At 43.2% G+C, this 17,114-nt stretch overlaps 1 protein-coding gene across 1 annotated transcript; it reads right to left on the bottom strand.

Moving 5' to 3' along the window:
* Positions 1-1,381: 1,381 nt before the first annotated feature.
* bmf1 (BCL2 modifying factor 1) lies at positions 1,382-14,163 on the bottom strand. Its single transcript, XM_024430049.2, has 4 exons — positions 14,008-14,163; positions 10,542-10,741; positions 9,927-10,129; positions 1,382-5,167 (listed from the first exon to the last, which is right to left on the bottom strand). Exons 2-4 carry the CDS (start codon positions 10,714-10,716, stop codon positions 5,051-5,053), a joined length of 495 nt encoding a protein of 164 aa, XP_024285817.1. The 5' UTR covers positions 10,717-10,741; positions 14,008-14,163; the 3' UTR covers positions 1,382-5,050.
* Positions 14,164-17,114: the final 2,951 nt, after the last annotated feature.

Raw genomic sequence — 17,114 nt, forward strand, 5'->3', positions numbered from 1 at the left:
ATGTCTGCTTTTTTTTTACCCATCTACCAACAGGTGTCCTTTGTGAGGCATCAGAAAACCTTCCTGGTCTTTATGGCTCAATCTATGTTTGAAAGTATCTGTTTGACTGTGGGACCTTACAGGTAATTGTGTGGGGGGGTACAGAGAAAAGGTAGCCATTCAAAAATCTAGTTTAACACTTTTATTGCATACAGTGTCCATGAAACTTATTATGTGAGTTGTTAAGAAATATTTTACTTCTGAACTTATCTAGGCATATCATAACAAAGGGGTGAATACTTATTGACTCAATACATTTAAGCTATTCATTTTTAATGAATTTGTAAAAATGTCAAAAAACGTAATTCCACTTTGACATGGGGTATTGTGTGTAGACCAGTGACAAAAATCTCAATTTAATCCATTTCAAATTCAGGCTGTAACACAACAAATTGTGGAAAAAGTAAAGTGGTGTGAGTACTTTCAGAAGGCACTGTAAGTGTTTCAAATGATATCATCAGTGTGCATGGTGTGATTCTAACCAGTTATGAGTAGGCATTGCCTACTAATTGCCTACTAATTAGTTGATGATGTCATTGGAAACACTTATCCCCCACTATCTGTTATACTACAAAACATAGAAAGGTGCAATTTTCACATATGTTGATGTTGGGCTGGTGCTGGAGATAATGAATATGAAGTTGAAAATTATTTTTTTTTTTTTTTTACAATTCCCTTAAAGCATAAGGCCTCACCTTAAGTATGATATTCCATCACTTTTACAGGGTCCAATAATGCACAAGGGACATGTTTATATCTGTCATCGGCAATATATCAAGCCTCCTGCCCTCAGAGCGCCAGTAGCAAGTAATCTGCAAGCACAGCAGCAGTGGCTCTGCCCTTTGTCGAAGTGACAGTAATGCAGAGCGATGGCACTTCTCTCCTTCGCTCTATCCATGGACACTCTTTACCAGGGCTCTGCTGGAGACCAGGACACAGGTCTTCTGTAGTTGCTACTCATCCTCAGTGTTGCTATCGCCCTGCTAGACAGGCCTGTGTGTGTATACAGAAAGAGCAGCTAAACATTCATCCTCAGGCCGAAGGCCCCATCGCTCCCACCAAATGAATGAACTCTCAGTAGGAGGGATGTGATGAGCACTACCAATGCCAAACGCCTGGCTAACTTCTAATGGCTGGCTGGCTAGATGGTTGGCTAGTTTCAAGTGGCTTCATTTCACAATGATGCTTGTAACACATGGACGTCTTGATGTTTGACATTGTAGGAGGGGAGAGAATAATAAGTTCTACCTCAGCACAACTTGAGTCATTTATCAAGTAACCACAACATCTACTTTTACCAGGGGACCTTTTTGGGGAGAGAAATAACAGAGAAACCTTTTACACTTTTAATACAATTTTATTGGAAAAAAAGAGCCAAAAAACCAAGAAGAAATTCAGAAAAAGATTTGCAGAGAAAAGCTCTTATATGTACAGCATATTGCACTACATAACAAATTGTCCTTCGACAAAAAAAATGAAACGCTAAAAAATAAATGAGTGCACAGTACAGTCTCGAAAACACACAGTCAATGTTTACAGAAATGCTACATTTTCACTGGGTCTCTTTTCTTGGGAGTACAGAGAGTGTGTGATAATCAAGACTTAGTTGAAACTGAGCAGTTAAAGGCATTTTCCAGGGTGTCAGTAATACATGTACAGTTCATCGGTTCCTTAGAAAGGAGCAGGTTTAATGGTGATGATGTCAGATGGTGTACAACAGTGAAATACATTTTCTGTTTTGTTGTTATCGTTGAAAACATGTTTACACCAGAACCAGTCACAAAAGGAATGTTTCAAGTTCATTTTTATACGAAAAAGCACTTGATCTCATTGGACTCATAAAAAGATCCAAAAAGTATTAAAAAGGATTTAAAACCGTAAAAACTGTCCGTATAAAACCTGGCCCTTTCATATGAAAAGACATTTAAAAAGTTACGAAGACAATGACCAAGGAAGGTTCTTAATACAAATAATAAAAAAATAAACATACAAATTGAAACCTTCCTCAAAAAACTTCAAATTTAAAGAAAGTGGACTACAAAAATTCAAGACACTTATGGTTTATCCATAATATACAAAACTCACTATTTTTAGTTCCTGTAGCCTTGCATAGTGCTGAGATAGACTTGCCATATACTATCTGCACTACACAGCTTCAGAACCCTCTCTCCCAAATGATTTATGGGCATCATGGTGGCTTGTTTCTCTTTCAAAGAAATAAAAAAAAATGTCCTATACAGGTTATAGCTTCGTCAATGGTCTGCTATAGTAAAGACACACTCAGCTAGTTCAGCACCTGACAGACTTGAGAGAACGATCCAGAGTACACTGTACAATAACACAGGGATAGCTCAGGGAGCCACCAGCTCTACAGACGCAAAGTACTTTCCAGTGCATGTTGATTACAAAAGAACGCTAAAGAAGACCAAAAGGAATGAACCCATAACCAATGCCCAGTGACTGAAGAAAAACGAGGCAAATTATCGGAAGGTTACTGATCCAGCTCCAAGCCATTGACCAGAAAACAGATTCTACTGCTGTCTACTGAATGGATGACGTGACGTGGCTGATTTAGATAAATGCCTTAACCGATTGGGCCCATTTCTGGAGATTATTACCCTCAGGGAAAACCAGACACAGTGCAGACAACCATCGCTCTGCACAGTCAAACAAATGTATCATACACACATCTAGAACCAAAAAAAGGAAGATAAATTGCACACAAAATCTATACAGTAGAAAAGGGTGAATATACAAAAAATAAATATAAAATAAATACAAAACTGAAAACAACACCAAAAGTCCTAAAGGAAATGGAGGAGCAGTACACATAGACGTGGGCTACAGTAGACTGAGATAAGCAAGTTTAGAAACGGGTCAATGTGCTACAGTGAGACAGGAAGCTACGGTGACTGGCTCAGTGTTCAGGATCTGCAGGAAACAACAACAAACAACACCAACGTTCAGCTGATCTCTCACTGCCCCACATGCTTCTAACGTAGTCCCTGCCATAACAGAGTCATAGCAAGCGTAATCATCTGACCACTCTGTCTAAAGTGTACCTTTGTATCTATGGTTATGTTTCAAATGTATTTCAACTGATGCAGACAACAGAATTGGACTTAACAACTAATTTCCTTTGTCCTTCTACTCTACATGGGAAACTCTTACTAAAAGTATTGTATTTTCCCTGGCCCTGAGACATATCTCCAGTATTCTAAATGAAGGGTTGAAATAAAAGCTCTGATTATACAGACAGATGATGACACATAAGTACTGTAGGACCAAACATAACCGGGTAATAAGAGTTGTGTCTAAAATATGTATACTGCTCCTTCAAAATGGACGAAAGTAAAGTAAAAAGGCAATAAAATGTACAACAAACAGCATCTTCAAGAATACATCAAACAGATTCAAATTTCAACAGCAAATACAGTCTTCCACACTACCAGTTACTTCTAATCTCAGACACTTTCTCTTGTCAATTGGATTAGCAGTGGTCATTTCTATCAAACAGTTACACCACAGGATCCGAGGACAAAGAACTAATACAAGATCACCCCATAGGTACAAAAAGAAGTATACAAGCCCATGTAAGAATCCTGAGAGGAGAGGAGAGGAAAGGCTGTTGTTTCACTGGTTTGTTTGCACATTATTGCATTGGTGTCCAGAATACAATTGAATATCTGACAGTGGGTTAAAAAGCACATCAGTTAGAGGGCTAAAAAAACACTGGAATTTCAATGAGTCCTTCAGTTAACCAGCATCACTCGTACCTCAGACTGTTGGTCCATAGGTCAGTTCCTGTGATGATATGTGAATGAAAATGAATGGAAATGTGACTGAAAACATTGTAATGTTACCATGACAAATCAGATACAGTTAAACACCTTCATTGAATAACAGAGGTTGGTTTTGTTACCTAATCTACTCCTGACTAATGTACTATAGTGCAAACAATGTGGATCCATAGCTCCACTTGAAGGGCCTGAAAGTCTTAAGAGACTAAAATGATCAGCACACTGTTTCTTACAGTGGCTGGGGTCCAGTTTTGGGACTTATGGAATTAGTAAAAGATCAATCAGAAATAGACTATGATTGAAAATACGGTGTTCTCTCTTAGTAACTTGAAGTAACTCGTGGGATCCCCATTGTCTCGGAAGTTGTATCTAAATTGTAAAAGTCTTTTGTCTGTAATGTCTTTTTCGTTATATGTCGGACCCCAGTAAAACTAGTTGTCACCATTGGCGTCGGCTAATGGGGATCATAATAAATCTAAATCAACCTTCACACCACAAAGTGGCACTAGCCACCTTAGAAGCCACCGAGGGCTCCACAATTTTGTTCTTATTACTTTTGGTGACACAGGGAAAATCAAACAATTATTGAAATCAATGCAATGAAAGTGACTGGAAGAGCAAAGAAAAATCAACATGTAATATAACAGTATTATGACAGTATACACACAACCCCATTGAGGAGAAGGACGAGTTGAGGTGCAAAATGCTTTGTTCTGAGAAACTGTGCCTTTGGAAATTTGTAAGTTGTCAAGTTTGACCGATTATTTCCTGGGAAACTTCAGAAAAGAAAACCCCACGAACCACTCTTCTTTCCCTTCTTCAGATCCCTCCATATCTTGCTTTCTTCTGCTTGGTTCATGTCAACAGTCGTTGGGTTGTGGCAGGAGACATTGATAAGGCATTCCCAGGTCCATGGAGGCCATTCAAGATGTACACATACACAAGTGCAAACAAATTCAACAGGAATAATGACTGTACAAAATACTACATCACACAATTACCAAAATAAGGACATCGTCCAGTAGAGGAATCTCGTGAAACAACATGGCATCTTCTTGGAAAAAAATGAACCTTGTAAAAAAAATGGTTGTCTCCGTCCTGCGGTGACCTTTTCTCTCTTCTTTTCCCCAAACTGACCCATGTTACATTTGACAGTGCCATTAGGAGTCCAGTCCTTGTAGGAGAGGGGTGGTCTGGGCTGGTCTTCTCCATCACCTCCACCCTGCTCTCCCCCTTCCAGCGATGGCCTCCTGCTCAAACAGCAGGGTGAGTAGAGCTGAGGCCAGGCGCCACCACAAGGGCCTCATGTTCCTTTGGTTTCGGTGATACTGCAACAAAACAAGGGAGAAAAACAACCGAGTCAGAACAGGATGTGGACAGGATAGTCAGGAAACTGGCATAGTCAATGACAAATGATGGCATCATTCACTTACCAGGGTGTTCAATTGGAGCTCTGGATGGTTGTTGGTGAGTGATGTGTGGTGATTGTCAGTGAGAGGGATCAACAGAGTAAATTGAGGAGGAGTAAGTCAAAACCAGAAACCGGAATGGCGCTGATATTTTCACAACAGTCTGTGCCTGTCCCCAGCACTACTTATTAACACCGTCTCTTTGTGTGCAGGATTGAGAACCCTATACAGCCAGTGTAACACTAACTACCACCCCATGCTACAGAAACATTCATTGCACAGCTCTTGTCTATGGAAGCAGAATCCAACAGCACATCCGAAGCAGCCTCCCTCTCTGGATAGAGAGCCAACTGGATAGTGTGTGATTTGGAGGATAATGCTATCTCTGCCATTGAAAGGAGGAGATAAGATAATTGCACTAAATAGGATTAGGGAGCACTTGAGGAAGGGTGGAGACCCACAGAAATGCATCTCAGTATGAGAGCTGAGCTTAGATCCACAAAGTAACTAATCTACAGACGAAACAGACACTACTGGACCTGATAACACCCCGGCTATTTTTAGACACACGCCATAAACTAACAAAGACCAGCAATAGGCTGGATAATACGTTTTGGCAATACACTGTAAGCACATTGGCAGTTTCAGGCAACATTATCCCATTGTATTCCAATTCCACCAAAGCGTGACTGCCGAGTTGACTTGTACCATCTTAACAAAACAGCTGAGGCAGCATCTGTGTCCAACCACAGAGATCAAGCTGTTTATAACTAGCCTGCACTCTCCATTGTGGTAAGGCCCAGGTTCTCTGCCACAGCTTAAACCGTTCAAAAGATAGAGACATATTTGTAGGAAGAAAACAGAAACCGCTCTGTTTATTACAACTGTATCTAGCGGCTACAGGAGGTGACTGACATGACCCCGGTTCTATGAACCAAGCGTGCTTTTTTATTTTAGTTCCTGTCATCATTTTTAAATTAGGCGACCCCACATAGGGTCGTAACCTTTAGCTTGGGAAACGCTGTTGTAGAGTGTTGCATAAGCTGGTGCCAGGTGCAAACCGGCTCCTGCACGCTCCACACACACCAGTTTTTGTTAAACAAAAAGAAAATAAACAATTCGGGAATCGCCATTGGCTATTTGAGGGACTTCTGGGAATCTTGATCGTGCTAGTTTTGTGTTGTCGCATATATTTGAAGCTAACTGAGGGTTAAGTGCATAATAACACTGTCTGCTTCATAAAGTCTTCTTCATAAATGTACATTATACGTAGCACAAATTGAACTAGTTCACCTGAAGATACTCTGAGCCCTAACAACAGCTAACATAGCAACACAGTTCTGCCTTGAGACACCCTTTCTTTAGATCTAATTACAACTACAAAGCACATTACCAAGCCCATCCATCTGTCTGTGATTACACCCGAACAGGCCAGCTCTCACAGAGGGCAAAGCCCATTACTACAGGTAGTTGTGACTGTCAGTATTGCTGTACAGTGTTTTGTAGGCCTACAGTGAGCAATACCAGGGCAAGATACTTCCAGGCCATCTGTTAACACAATGGGCTCATATCTTTTTATCAACAAACATTGCTTAAACCGCACCTAATGTGTACATGATATCTGCTTCACAGCCACAATGTCCTGTCCTCTAAGATCAGCAGCAGAATGCCCCTGAGTTTGACAGTGACCCTTTCCTCCTCTTCTGGTTCCTCCACCCAGCTCAGCTCAGAGATGGTGGGGTGTGGGCCAGCCCTGTCGCTCACTCAGGATTCACACCACCAACTGTCTAATACGACTCGGTCAGGTTCTAAATTTAGCCAGTGATAGAGAACAGACACTAGCCAGATGCAGAATGTCATCACGCCAACACAACCCTGATGTGTTTTTATCAGAGCCTCATGATGCTGTCTGTCTGTCTGTCTGTCTGTCTGTCCTAAGGCTCACAGAGGCACTGGCTTATATGCTACACAGACAGGCAACGACCAGTGGCCAGAGACTCAGAGCCACACATCTCAGGGCAGGAGTGGACAGCCAACAGGCAGGAGAGGACAGGAATCTAGACATCTGTATCTCAACAACTGTAGAGAAAGTGAAGTGCCCTTACAGAACAGTGAGAAGATAAGGAATGGAGATCTGAGACACACACACACAAACACACAAACATACCCTAGGGACATTCTGCGCTTGGGTTTTCAACACTCATCGAGAGCACCAGGAGGAGTCTTGGTGTAACCCAACTCTGCTCCTCGACCCATGCAGACTGTGGCAGTCTTCCTGTCATTGTGACTGTCATTACAGCCATGTCTCAAATGGCTACCCTCCTCATGTCATGTTAGTACTGCTCTGCTCTCGGGGTCTCTGCTCTGTCTCTCCAGCCTTCTCAGACTGAGAGCAGTTTATGTGTCAGCACCAACGCTCCACTTACACACTTAAGCACCTTACTGCCTCCCCCTGCCATGGGCCATGATGGTAGGATGATAGGGAAACGGAAGGGGTTGTTTATGAGTCAGTCAAGGAGATGGGTGTCAAACTGCGTTTGAAAGCCTTCTGATGCTCTACAATACATGATTGCAATGATCGATTGACAAGAGCGAGAAACATATCATTGAAAGGTGGCAGTCCAAGTGAGAGATTGAAAGACTATCACAGTCATGCTCACACATACACGCACACACACACACACACACTTCCTCTCACACACACACACACACACACACACACACACACACACACACACACACACACACACACAGACTGTTCTGCCAAGCACCAGCAGCCTGAGGTGGGTCACCTACCTCACTGCTGAAGACTGCATTACACAATGAAAGCACAGCGCCAGGAATAGCAGCCATGGGCTAAACTGGAGATCATGCATTAAAAACACACTGATCTGTTTGGGTTAGTCTGTCCAAGCATCACTCAACAGCAGCCAGACAGGCAGAGAGAAACTCTCAGAGACTCAGGCCTGTACAACTCCCTGGGCTGAGTGGGCTCTGCAGACAAGAACAGTAATTCTGCCCACTCGAATGACAAGAGAGTAGTCAATAACTTCAAGGACTGAAATAACACCTAACTGTTGTTTGCTATATACAGTATGTTGCCAAAGTCAATAATCCAGATCCACTATTCTCTGGGCTTTGAAAAAAAATAAAAAGTTACCTCACAGTTGTTTTTTTCCTTAACTTGCTAGGCTTAGCAGTGTGGGAGTGTATGTGCCCTAGAGCTATGCAGCTTCAGGATATGACATCACAGTGTTCTCACTCTGACTACTCTCACTTGTTGTTGCGTTTACCCAGTGAGTAAGGAGAGAGCAAGAGCCACTTCCTCATCCTCTGCCCTGGTTCTGTCTCTGCTGTACGTCAGTCAGTGTATCGCAGCCCTGATAACATAACGCCTGCCTGACTCTGCCTTTAACTTCCTGTGTCACATCACATGAGTCACGGTGCAGTGTGGCTACAGGACAGCAGTCTGTGGTATTAATTTAACCTCAGCCGGAGTGTGGGAGAAAATCAGAAACACATCAGCGAATAAGAAGTCTGCTTAGTTACACCAATCTGATGACATAAATGTAGTTTCAGAGCCTAAATAAAGCCTTGAATATCTATCTATATGAGACTGAAAAGGTCCATGCACTTCATGAAAGCGATTTTGAGGAAATTCAAGACAGTTGTCTTTAGTTGGTCAAACCCCTAAGCCCATTAGATAAAGTAAGTGAGTGGGCCCCTCCCGGCCCCTCCTCCAGACACACAGCCCTCTTATTTGGGAGTCTATTGTGGGTGGTGGGGGCAACTGATCTGCAGGACTGGCTGGAGACTCCCTAACCACATCTGTTCCCCCGGGCTCATGCGCCAAGCTTCGGGTTACAACATGTTTACCTAGTCCGGCCACTTCTGCTTTTTCTCTGTGTGAGAGTGTGTTGAGTGTGTTTATGTGTGTAAGTGTGTGCCTTTAGTTTTTTTCTGCTTGATGACTCTCTTAGTGTTTCCTTCTCCTCAAAATGTGCCATTGGTGCTCTGCAGAAAGAAAATCTCAAAGATCCACAGTTCTACCACCAATACAACCAAATGTATAGTATGTCAAGCAGAGGAGGCTGGTGGGAGGAGCTATAGGAGGACAGGCTCATTGTAATGGCTGGAATGGAATAAATGGAACAGTATCAAACACATCAAATATATGGAATCCACATGTTTGACTCTGTTCCATTAATTCCATTCCAGCCATTAAAATGAGCATGTCCTCCTTTAGCTCCTCCCACCAGCCTCCACTGATGTCAAGAGAGTTACAGTCTGAGCTCTTCAACGTATTCAGCACAGTAACTAGCAATGTCACCCTGACCATAATGTCTGTGGTGGACTCCTTCATGCCCCCTGTGGCACCGTGGCAGCATAGGGAGGAAATGGGGGGAGAGAAGCAGAGACAAATAAACAGGAAGCTGAGGAGGGGGAGGGGCTGCCCTGGTTAAGCTGTGTCTTGGAGAGGTAGAATGAGAGGTCAGAACAATGGGCTAATTCATGTTCACTGGCCAAAACAAACATGGGACACTTAGACATGACTACAACGGATGCCCATAAAGAAGCCACTTCTGGTGCTCACTCTTTCTGCAGGCCCCTGAGTACAGTAGGCCTATCCAGTGTGCTTTAGCTGTGTTGTGCAGTCAGTCACGGTGGGTATCCTCACCAGTTGAAGGTGTTCTTGGTAGAACTGGTCTCCGATGAGTTGGAGTTTCTGTCCAATGCAGACCTCCATGCTTTGTGCTGGCTGCTGAGGCTGCTGTTGAAGCCGTTCCATCCTCCCTCTCTCCACCTGATGCTGCTCCTGAGGCCCCCGGTCTCCAACCTGCTCAAACCGCGCTGGAAAGTGCAATCGAAAGCCTGCGTTGCCTGTAGGAAAAAGGCCATAGATACTGGTCAGGTCAATTTCATAAGCCCTGCACCTCATAACACTCCAAAATTTACACACAGTAATCTTTTAAATTACCAGCGTTATCTGTAGTGTGCCAGGACAAAGAGGGCATTACTGACAGACAGCGCCACGGTGTCCAAGTAAAGGGTCAGTTATACAGGTATGGCCTGTCGTCACGTCTGCACAGGGCCAGGCTAAACAACCTCATGTGGCGCCATCTGAATGGGAAAGCAGCTGGGTACACTACACACAGGTCATAAAAGCTTCTGTGGCTAGGACTATCAGGCGCCAGGAGCTGACTACAGCAGAGTTCCACTCTTACCTATTTCTCACACTGTGTTTGTTTGTTTGTGTGTGTGTGTGTGTGCATGTGTGTGTTGTAGGCCTCACCATAGAAGAGTGGTCTGGGCTCCTGGGCCACCCCACAGGGTAGCATGTCGTTGGGCAGTGCCAGGGCAGGGCTGGGTGTCTGGGTGCCTCTGTCCTCGTACTTTATTTCCCTGAAGGCTGTGCGCCAGCAGTGGGAGGAGTCTGGCACAAACACATCATCCTCCTCATCATCCATTCGGCAGAAATCTGCTAAGACCTGCCTAGAGGGAGAAGAGAGAGAGAGAGTTAAGCATATTACTCTGCTAAGACTTCCATTGACTACTGTACTGATATTGACAAATTGGGATCTTTACCTTCAAATCAATGTGGATTCTAAACATGTCTGTCTCTGTACTGATGAGATGACCTTGCCTCAGGCATTACCATAGAGAACATTTACCATTCTGTAAATGTACTTGGTCATTTGGTCAGAACAATAATTACCATTAAAGACAACCTTTATAATCCATAATAACTACCCTTCTATAAATAAAGGCTATGCTGGCTGATCCAGCCAGAGCAGAGCACAGTCCGTAGAGGAGATCTATGTGGAACAGAAAGCTAGCAGAGCTCTTCTCTGTCTGTGGTTGTGAAGCACAGTGCTGATTTAGACAAATCGCTCAGCTCGTCATAGTGATCAAACCATACAGTTGGCTGTGGTTTGGAGACTCGTTGGCTAAATGTACCAAAATGGGGGGTTTGGCAGACAGGGTTGAGTGAGAGGCAGGCTCCATCTCTCTCCGACCTCAACCCAGCAGACCTGTGGCTAGCGTTGTCCCTCATACAGTCCAATGGCTTGACTATACCATGACTATACCATGCAGAGTAGCCGAGACAACAGAGCCTAGACTTGCAAATACGACAAACAGGCTTAAATGACGAGTCTGACGCTTGGTCTAGAGACTTGCTCATATTGAATAGGTCTACACTACTAATGAGATTTGTAAAAAAATAAAAGTAAAATAAAAAATAAAAAAGGGAAGAAAAAAAGTGAAAAGCTTCTCTACAACATTGCTGCTAGATCAAACTTGAGGATCCCTCCAGTACTGGCAGAGATTCATGCTAGGATTCTCCTGAGGCCCTTGGCTAGCAGAGCAGAGAACAATCTCTATGTTTGGTTAATTCACAGCATCACACAGCCTTCAGCTATATGGCGGTCAAAGTGTTATCAAAATACTGCTGAAATGTAAGTAGCCTCGTGAACCCTTTTAGAACTCTCCATCAATACTGTAATACAGGGTTAGGCTACTACCACACCACTATACACTTCCAAATGAGAGTCTGCCGCAAATGGGTAATGACAGCCTTGGATGAAGAAAGACGGAGCCAGTCTCTTCTTCTCTCCTTGGATTTGTCAACATGCCAGGTTCTGAGGATGCTTTTTCATTTCTTCACCAAAAGAGATTTGCCTCAGTTTCTTTAGTGCCTATTATTCTGTGTAAAGAGGTTTGCTATGGCACCCTGTATGCATTCGCAATAAACCCTACATGCAAAACCACTTAGTGCGTTGTTTTGACAAACACAATACAAGAACATGGAAGTTGCACAAAAGTATATTCTGGCGGTATTTTGTTACAACTACCATTCAGTTCTCTGCCACGGACCAAAGTCTGTTCCCTCAAGTGTGTGTCAACCAGTGGCTCCCCCTACTGTATTGGGCTCAATTGACTCACATATAGCCTACTATAACTCAAGACAACTCTGAACATCACCCCCACCCATACTGACAACACACACACACACAACAGACTACACCCCCCTCCACCCCCAACCCACTATCTGGAAACCTGACAAAATATTCTATCTATCTACCTGACAAAATATTCTATCAAAATGAACTTATGTATAAGGAGTGTGGTCAAGACGGATGTGTTGAGCACAGGACACTAAAACTATTCAGGTAATTGACATTAGTAGCCTATAGGCCGATCCTCGACTTCAGCGATGGCATTTACAAAATAGCCTCCAACACTCTACTCTGCAAACTGGATGTAGTCTATCACAGTGCCATTTGTTTTGTCACCAAAGCCCCATATACTACCCACCACTGCGACCTGTATTCTGTCGTCGGCTGGCCCTCGCTACATATTTGTCGCCAGACCCACTGGCACCAGGTCATCTATAAGTCTTTGCTAGGTAAAGCTCTGCCTTATCTCAGCTCACTGGTCACGATAACAACACCCACCCATAGCACACTCTCCAACAGGTATGTCTCACTGGTCATCCCCAAAGCCAACACCCCCTTTGGCTGCCTTTCCTTCCAGTTATCTGCTGCCAATGACTGGAACGAATTGCAAAAATCGCTGAAGTTGGAAACTTATATATCCCTCACTAACTTTAAACATCAGCTATCTGAGCAGCTAACCGATCGCTGTAGCTGTACACAGCCCATCTGTAAATAGCCCATCCAATCTACCTACCTCATCCCCATATTGTTTTTATTTACTTTTTTGCTCTTTTGCACACCAGTATTTCTACTTACACATCACCATCTGCACATCTATCACCCCAGTGTTAATTTGCTGAATTGTAATTACTTCGCTACTATGGCCTATTTATTGCCTTACCTCCTCGACATTTGCACACACTGTATATATACTTTTTTATATTGTGTTATTGACTGTATGTTTGTTTATTCCATGTGTAACTCTGTTTTGTCGTTTGTGTCGCACTGCTTTGCTTTATCTTGGCCAGGTCGCAGTTGTAAATGAGAACTTGTTTTCAACTGGCCTACCTGGTTAAATAAAGGTGAAATATATATATATATATATAAAATAGCCTCTGGTTCATAATAAGCAGTGATATATGGGAATGACAACCATCTCTCTCAACTGTCAAGTGTATTGCATAATTTATTGTGCGGCCGCAGATATTCTTGATCCTCTTCTTTATCGTGAGATTCGTAGCACGCTCTGATAATTTTGAAGGAACCTGTCATATCTGTCTTATTACACTTACTAATTAAATTTGTTTATAAACCATGCAAGTTATTAAGCAAATTTGAGCGAATTTGACGATATAAACTAAAACACAGATGTGTTATTTCCCAACTTGAGTACTTGGAAAAATGGCTTGCTTGTTTGGAGTTTGAGTAAAACCATTGGAGACACTGGAAATGCCGACACGGTGCCGACTAAGCTCTCCAGAGAGGGAATGCCAATTCGACGCGCACACAAAATAAAAAAGCCTATGTTATGTGGCTGGCTACGATTGTTTGCCATATCACATCAACACGCAACTACCGTCAAGTCAATTGTCAAATATCCATATAATGTCCTATATCGGTGAGAAATGTCCACACATCATGAATGGGAATAGTCCCAGCGACTATACCGGGGGTGGTGTGAGAGACAATGTAGCGCGACTCAATGGCACAATGTCCAACATTTTACAGCACAGGCAGACCAGCAAACCAAATATACAATACAAAACAACAGGTGAATTACACTGTTCAATCTTATTTGATACATTATGACCCGGAACTCACCACAAGATATGTCCTTCGATGATATTACCGGTGTATAGACAAAAGTAAATGGTCTCTGTTCACTGTAAACCCAAGAGGATTTAGTCCGTATCACTCCACCGCAACTTTGATTCTGTGAGACAAACGGCAACAAGCTGATTTCATTTCACAGGCATCAGCTACAAAATCTCTCCGCCCTCAAATACTGGGCGTGAACATAAAAAATAAATAAAGTGGTCTTAAAGAAACAGCAGTATGCAGGCGATGTTTAATTGTGTTATCTTTGGCATTACAACGTGAGTAGTGTATGGCCCTTTAAGAGCTCATTAGCATTTTTTTCTCATAACCAATCAGAGGGTTTGTTTTGATCCTGCTTCCAAATCGTGTATTCAGACACGTGGATGGGAAATTCGCTCGTGCGTGAGACAGCTTTGGTTTGTCGCTTACACTCAGCTGACTGAATTGCCATCAACGAAAGTAAGAACAAGTGAGCACAAAGGGTTTATAGCCTAGTACTACTGTATATTCGATATAATAAAATTAATGTCAGTGATATTATGAATTAGAAAAATTTTTGAAAGTTGTAGGCTACTAAAACTGTAATGACTGGGTTGCTACCCTATGCCCACACAATTGTTTTGCTATGACTAGACACGTTTCTAAACAGATGTAGTAGGCCTAATACCAACAGTATGTGGCAAAAGGTTATGTTCATATTTAGGATGACATTGCTGTGTTTGTTCTAGATAGGCATGCATTTGGCAATAAAATGTAATTAGATAGGGTGTCCAATCAATAATGCATATTTTGACCAATGGGTGAAATAGTATGTTAATTGTGTAGATAACCTCTAAGAAAGTCCAAACCTCATGTCTCTATCATAATCCATTCAAAAGTTATTGGAGTTTTTACCCTTGTAGGATGGCCAAAACTAGGGTGACTAAATCAATGGAGGCCAGAGAAAAAAAATTATGTGAAAAATTGCACAGCATCCTGTCAGCTAGGCTGGATGCTGTGCGAGAATGAAGGCTACCTGACAGGCTTACTTTCCCGTTGAACTCCTCATCTTTCTTCCCGAACCCGCAGGGCATAAAACAATATAGACATAAGATAGATATCGATTGTGAAACATGACATGTAGTATTTTCACATTTTAGTATATGCTTTTCATATTAATGCGAAATTCCTGTTATTTTTTTGAAGATTTCTCAAAAACAAGTGTATCCCTATGAAATGCCAATGGACAACTGAGTGTACCGCAAGCTTTTTATTTTCAAAGACTTTTAGATTTAATTCAGCTTGTGTAATGCTAATTTTGTTAAACACCAGTGTCAACATCAACAGTGAAGAGGCGACTCCGGAATGCTGGCCTTCAAGGCAGAGTTCCTCTGTCCAGTTTCTGTGTTCTTTTGCCCATCTTAATCTTTTATTTTTATTGGCCAGTCTGAGATAGGTATTTTTCTTTTCAACTCTGCCTAGAAGGCCAGCGTCCCGGAGTCACCTCTTCACTGTTGACTTTGAGACTGGTGTTTTGCGGGTACTATTTCATGAAGTTGCCAGTTGAGGACTTGTGAGGCGTCAGTTTCTCAAACTAGACACTCTAACCTCCTCCCAGCTGCCCACTGCACTGAGGCTAGGTAACACGGTCACCACCGATAAATCTGTGATAATGCCTTCCTCCTGGCTACTCCAACCTCGGCCAACAGCTCCGCTGTAAAAAAAAAGAGCTGCAAAACCTGGACCCATACAAATCAGCTGGGCTTGACAATCTGGACCGTCTATTTCTGAAACTGTCCGCCGCCATTGTGGCAACCCCTATTACCAGCCTGTCCAACCTCTCCTTCGTATCATCTGAGATCCCCAAGGATTGGAAAGCTGCCGCGGTCATCCCCCTCTTCAAAGGGGGAGACACCATGGACCCAAACTGTTACAGACCTATATCCATCCTGCCCTGCCTATCTAAGGTCTTCAAAAGCCAAGTCAACAAACAGATCACTGACCATCTCGAATCCCACCGTACCTTCTCCGCTGTGCAATCCGGTTTCCGAGCCGGTCACGGGTGCACCTCAGCCACGCTCAAGGTACTAAACGATATCATAACCGCCATTGATAAAAGACAGTACTGTGCAGCCGTCTTCATCGACCTGGCCAAGGCTTTCAACTCTGTCAATCACCATATTCTTATCGGCAGACTCAGTAGCCTCGTTTTTTCTAATGACTGCCTTGCCTGGTTCACCAACTACTTTGCAGACAGAGTTCAGTGTGTCAAGTCGGAGGGCATGTTGTCTGGTCCTCTGGCAGTCTCTATGGGGGTACCACAGGGTTCAATTCTCGGGCCGACTCTTTTCTCTGTATATATCAATGATGTTGCTCTTGCTGCGGGCGATTCCCTGATCCACCTCTACGCAGACAACACCATTCTGTATACTTCTGGCCCTTCCTTGGACACTGTGCTATCTAACCTCCAAATGAGCTTCAATGCCATACAACACTCCAACTGCTCTTAAACGCTAGTAAAACCAAATGCATGCTTTTCAACCGTTCGCTGCCTGCACCCGCACACCCGACTAGCATCACCACCCTGGATGGTTCCGACCTAGAATATGTGGACATCTATAAGTACCTAGGTGTCTGGCTAGACTGCAAACTCTCCTTCCAGACTCATATCAAACAACTCCAATCCAAAATCAAATCTAGAGTCGGCTTTCTATTTCGTAACAAAGCCTCCTTCACACACGCAACAAAACTTACCCCAGTAAAACTGACTATCCTACTGATCCTCGACTTCGGCGATGTCATCTACAAAATAGCTTTCAATACTCTACTCAGCAAACTGAATGCAGTTTATCACAGTGCCATCCGTTTTGTTACTAAAGCACCTTATACCACCCACCACTGTGACCTGTATGATCTAGTCGGCTGGCCCTCGCTACAAGTTCATCGCCAGACCCACTGGCTCCAGGTCATCTACAAGTCTATGCTAGGTAAAGCTCCGCCTTATCTCAGTTCACTGGTCACGATGGCAACACCCACCCGTAGCACACGCTCCAGCAGGTGTATTTCACTGATCATCCCTAAAGCCAAAACCTCATTTGGCCGCCTTTCCTTCCAGTTCTCTGCTGCCTGCG

The sequence above is a fragment of the Oncorhynchus tshawytscha genome, linkage group LG08 (assembly GCF_018296145.1).
Source record: "Oncorhynchus tshawytscha isolate Ot180627B linkage group LG08, Otsh_v2.0, whole genome shotgun sequence".
Taxonomy (NCBI): domain Eukaryota; kingdom Metazoa; phylum Chordata; class Actinopteri; order Salmoniformes; family Salmonidae; genus Oncorhynchus; species Oncorhynchus tshawytscha.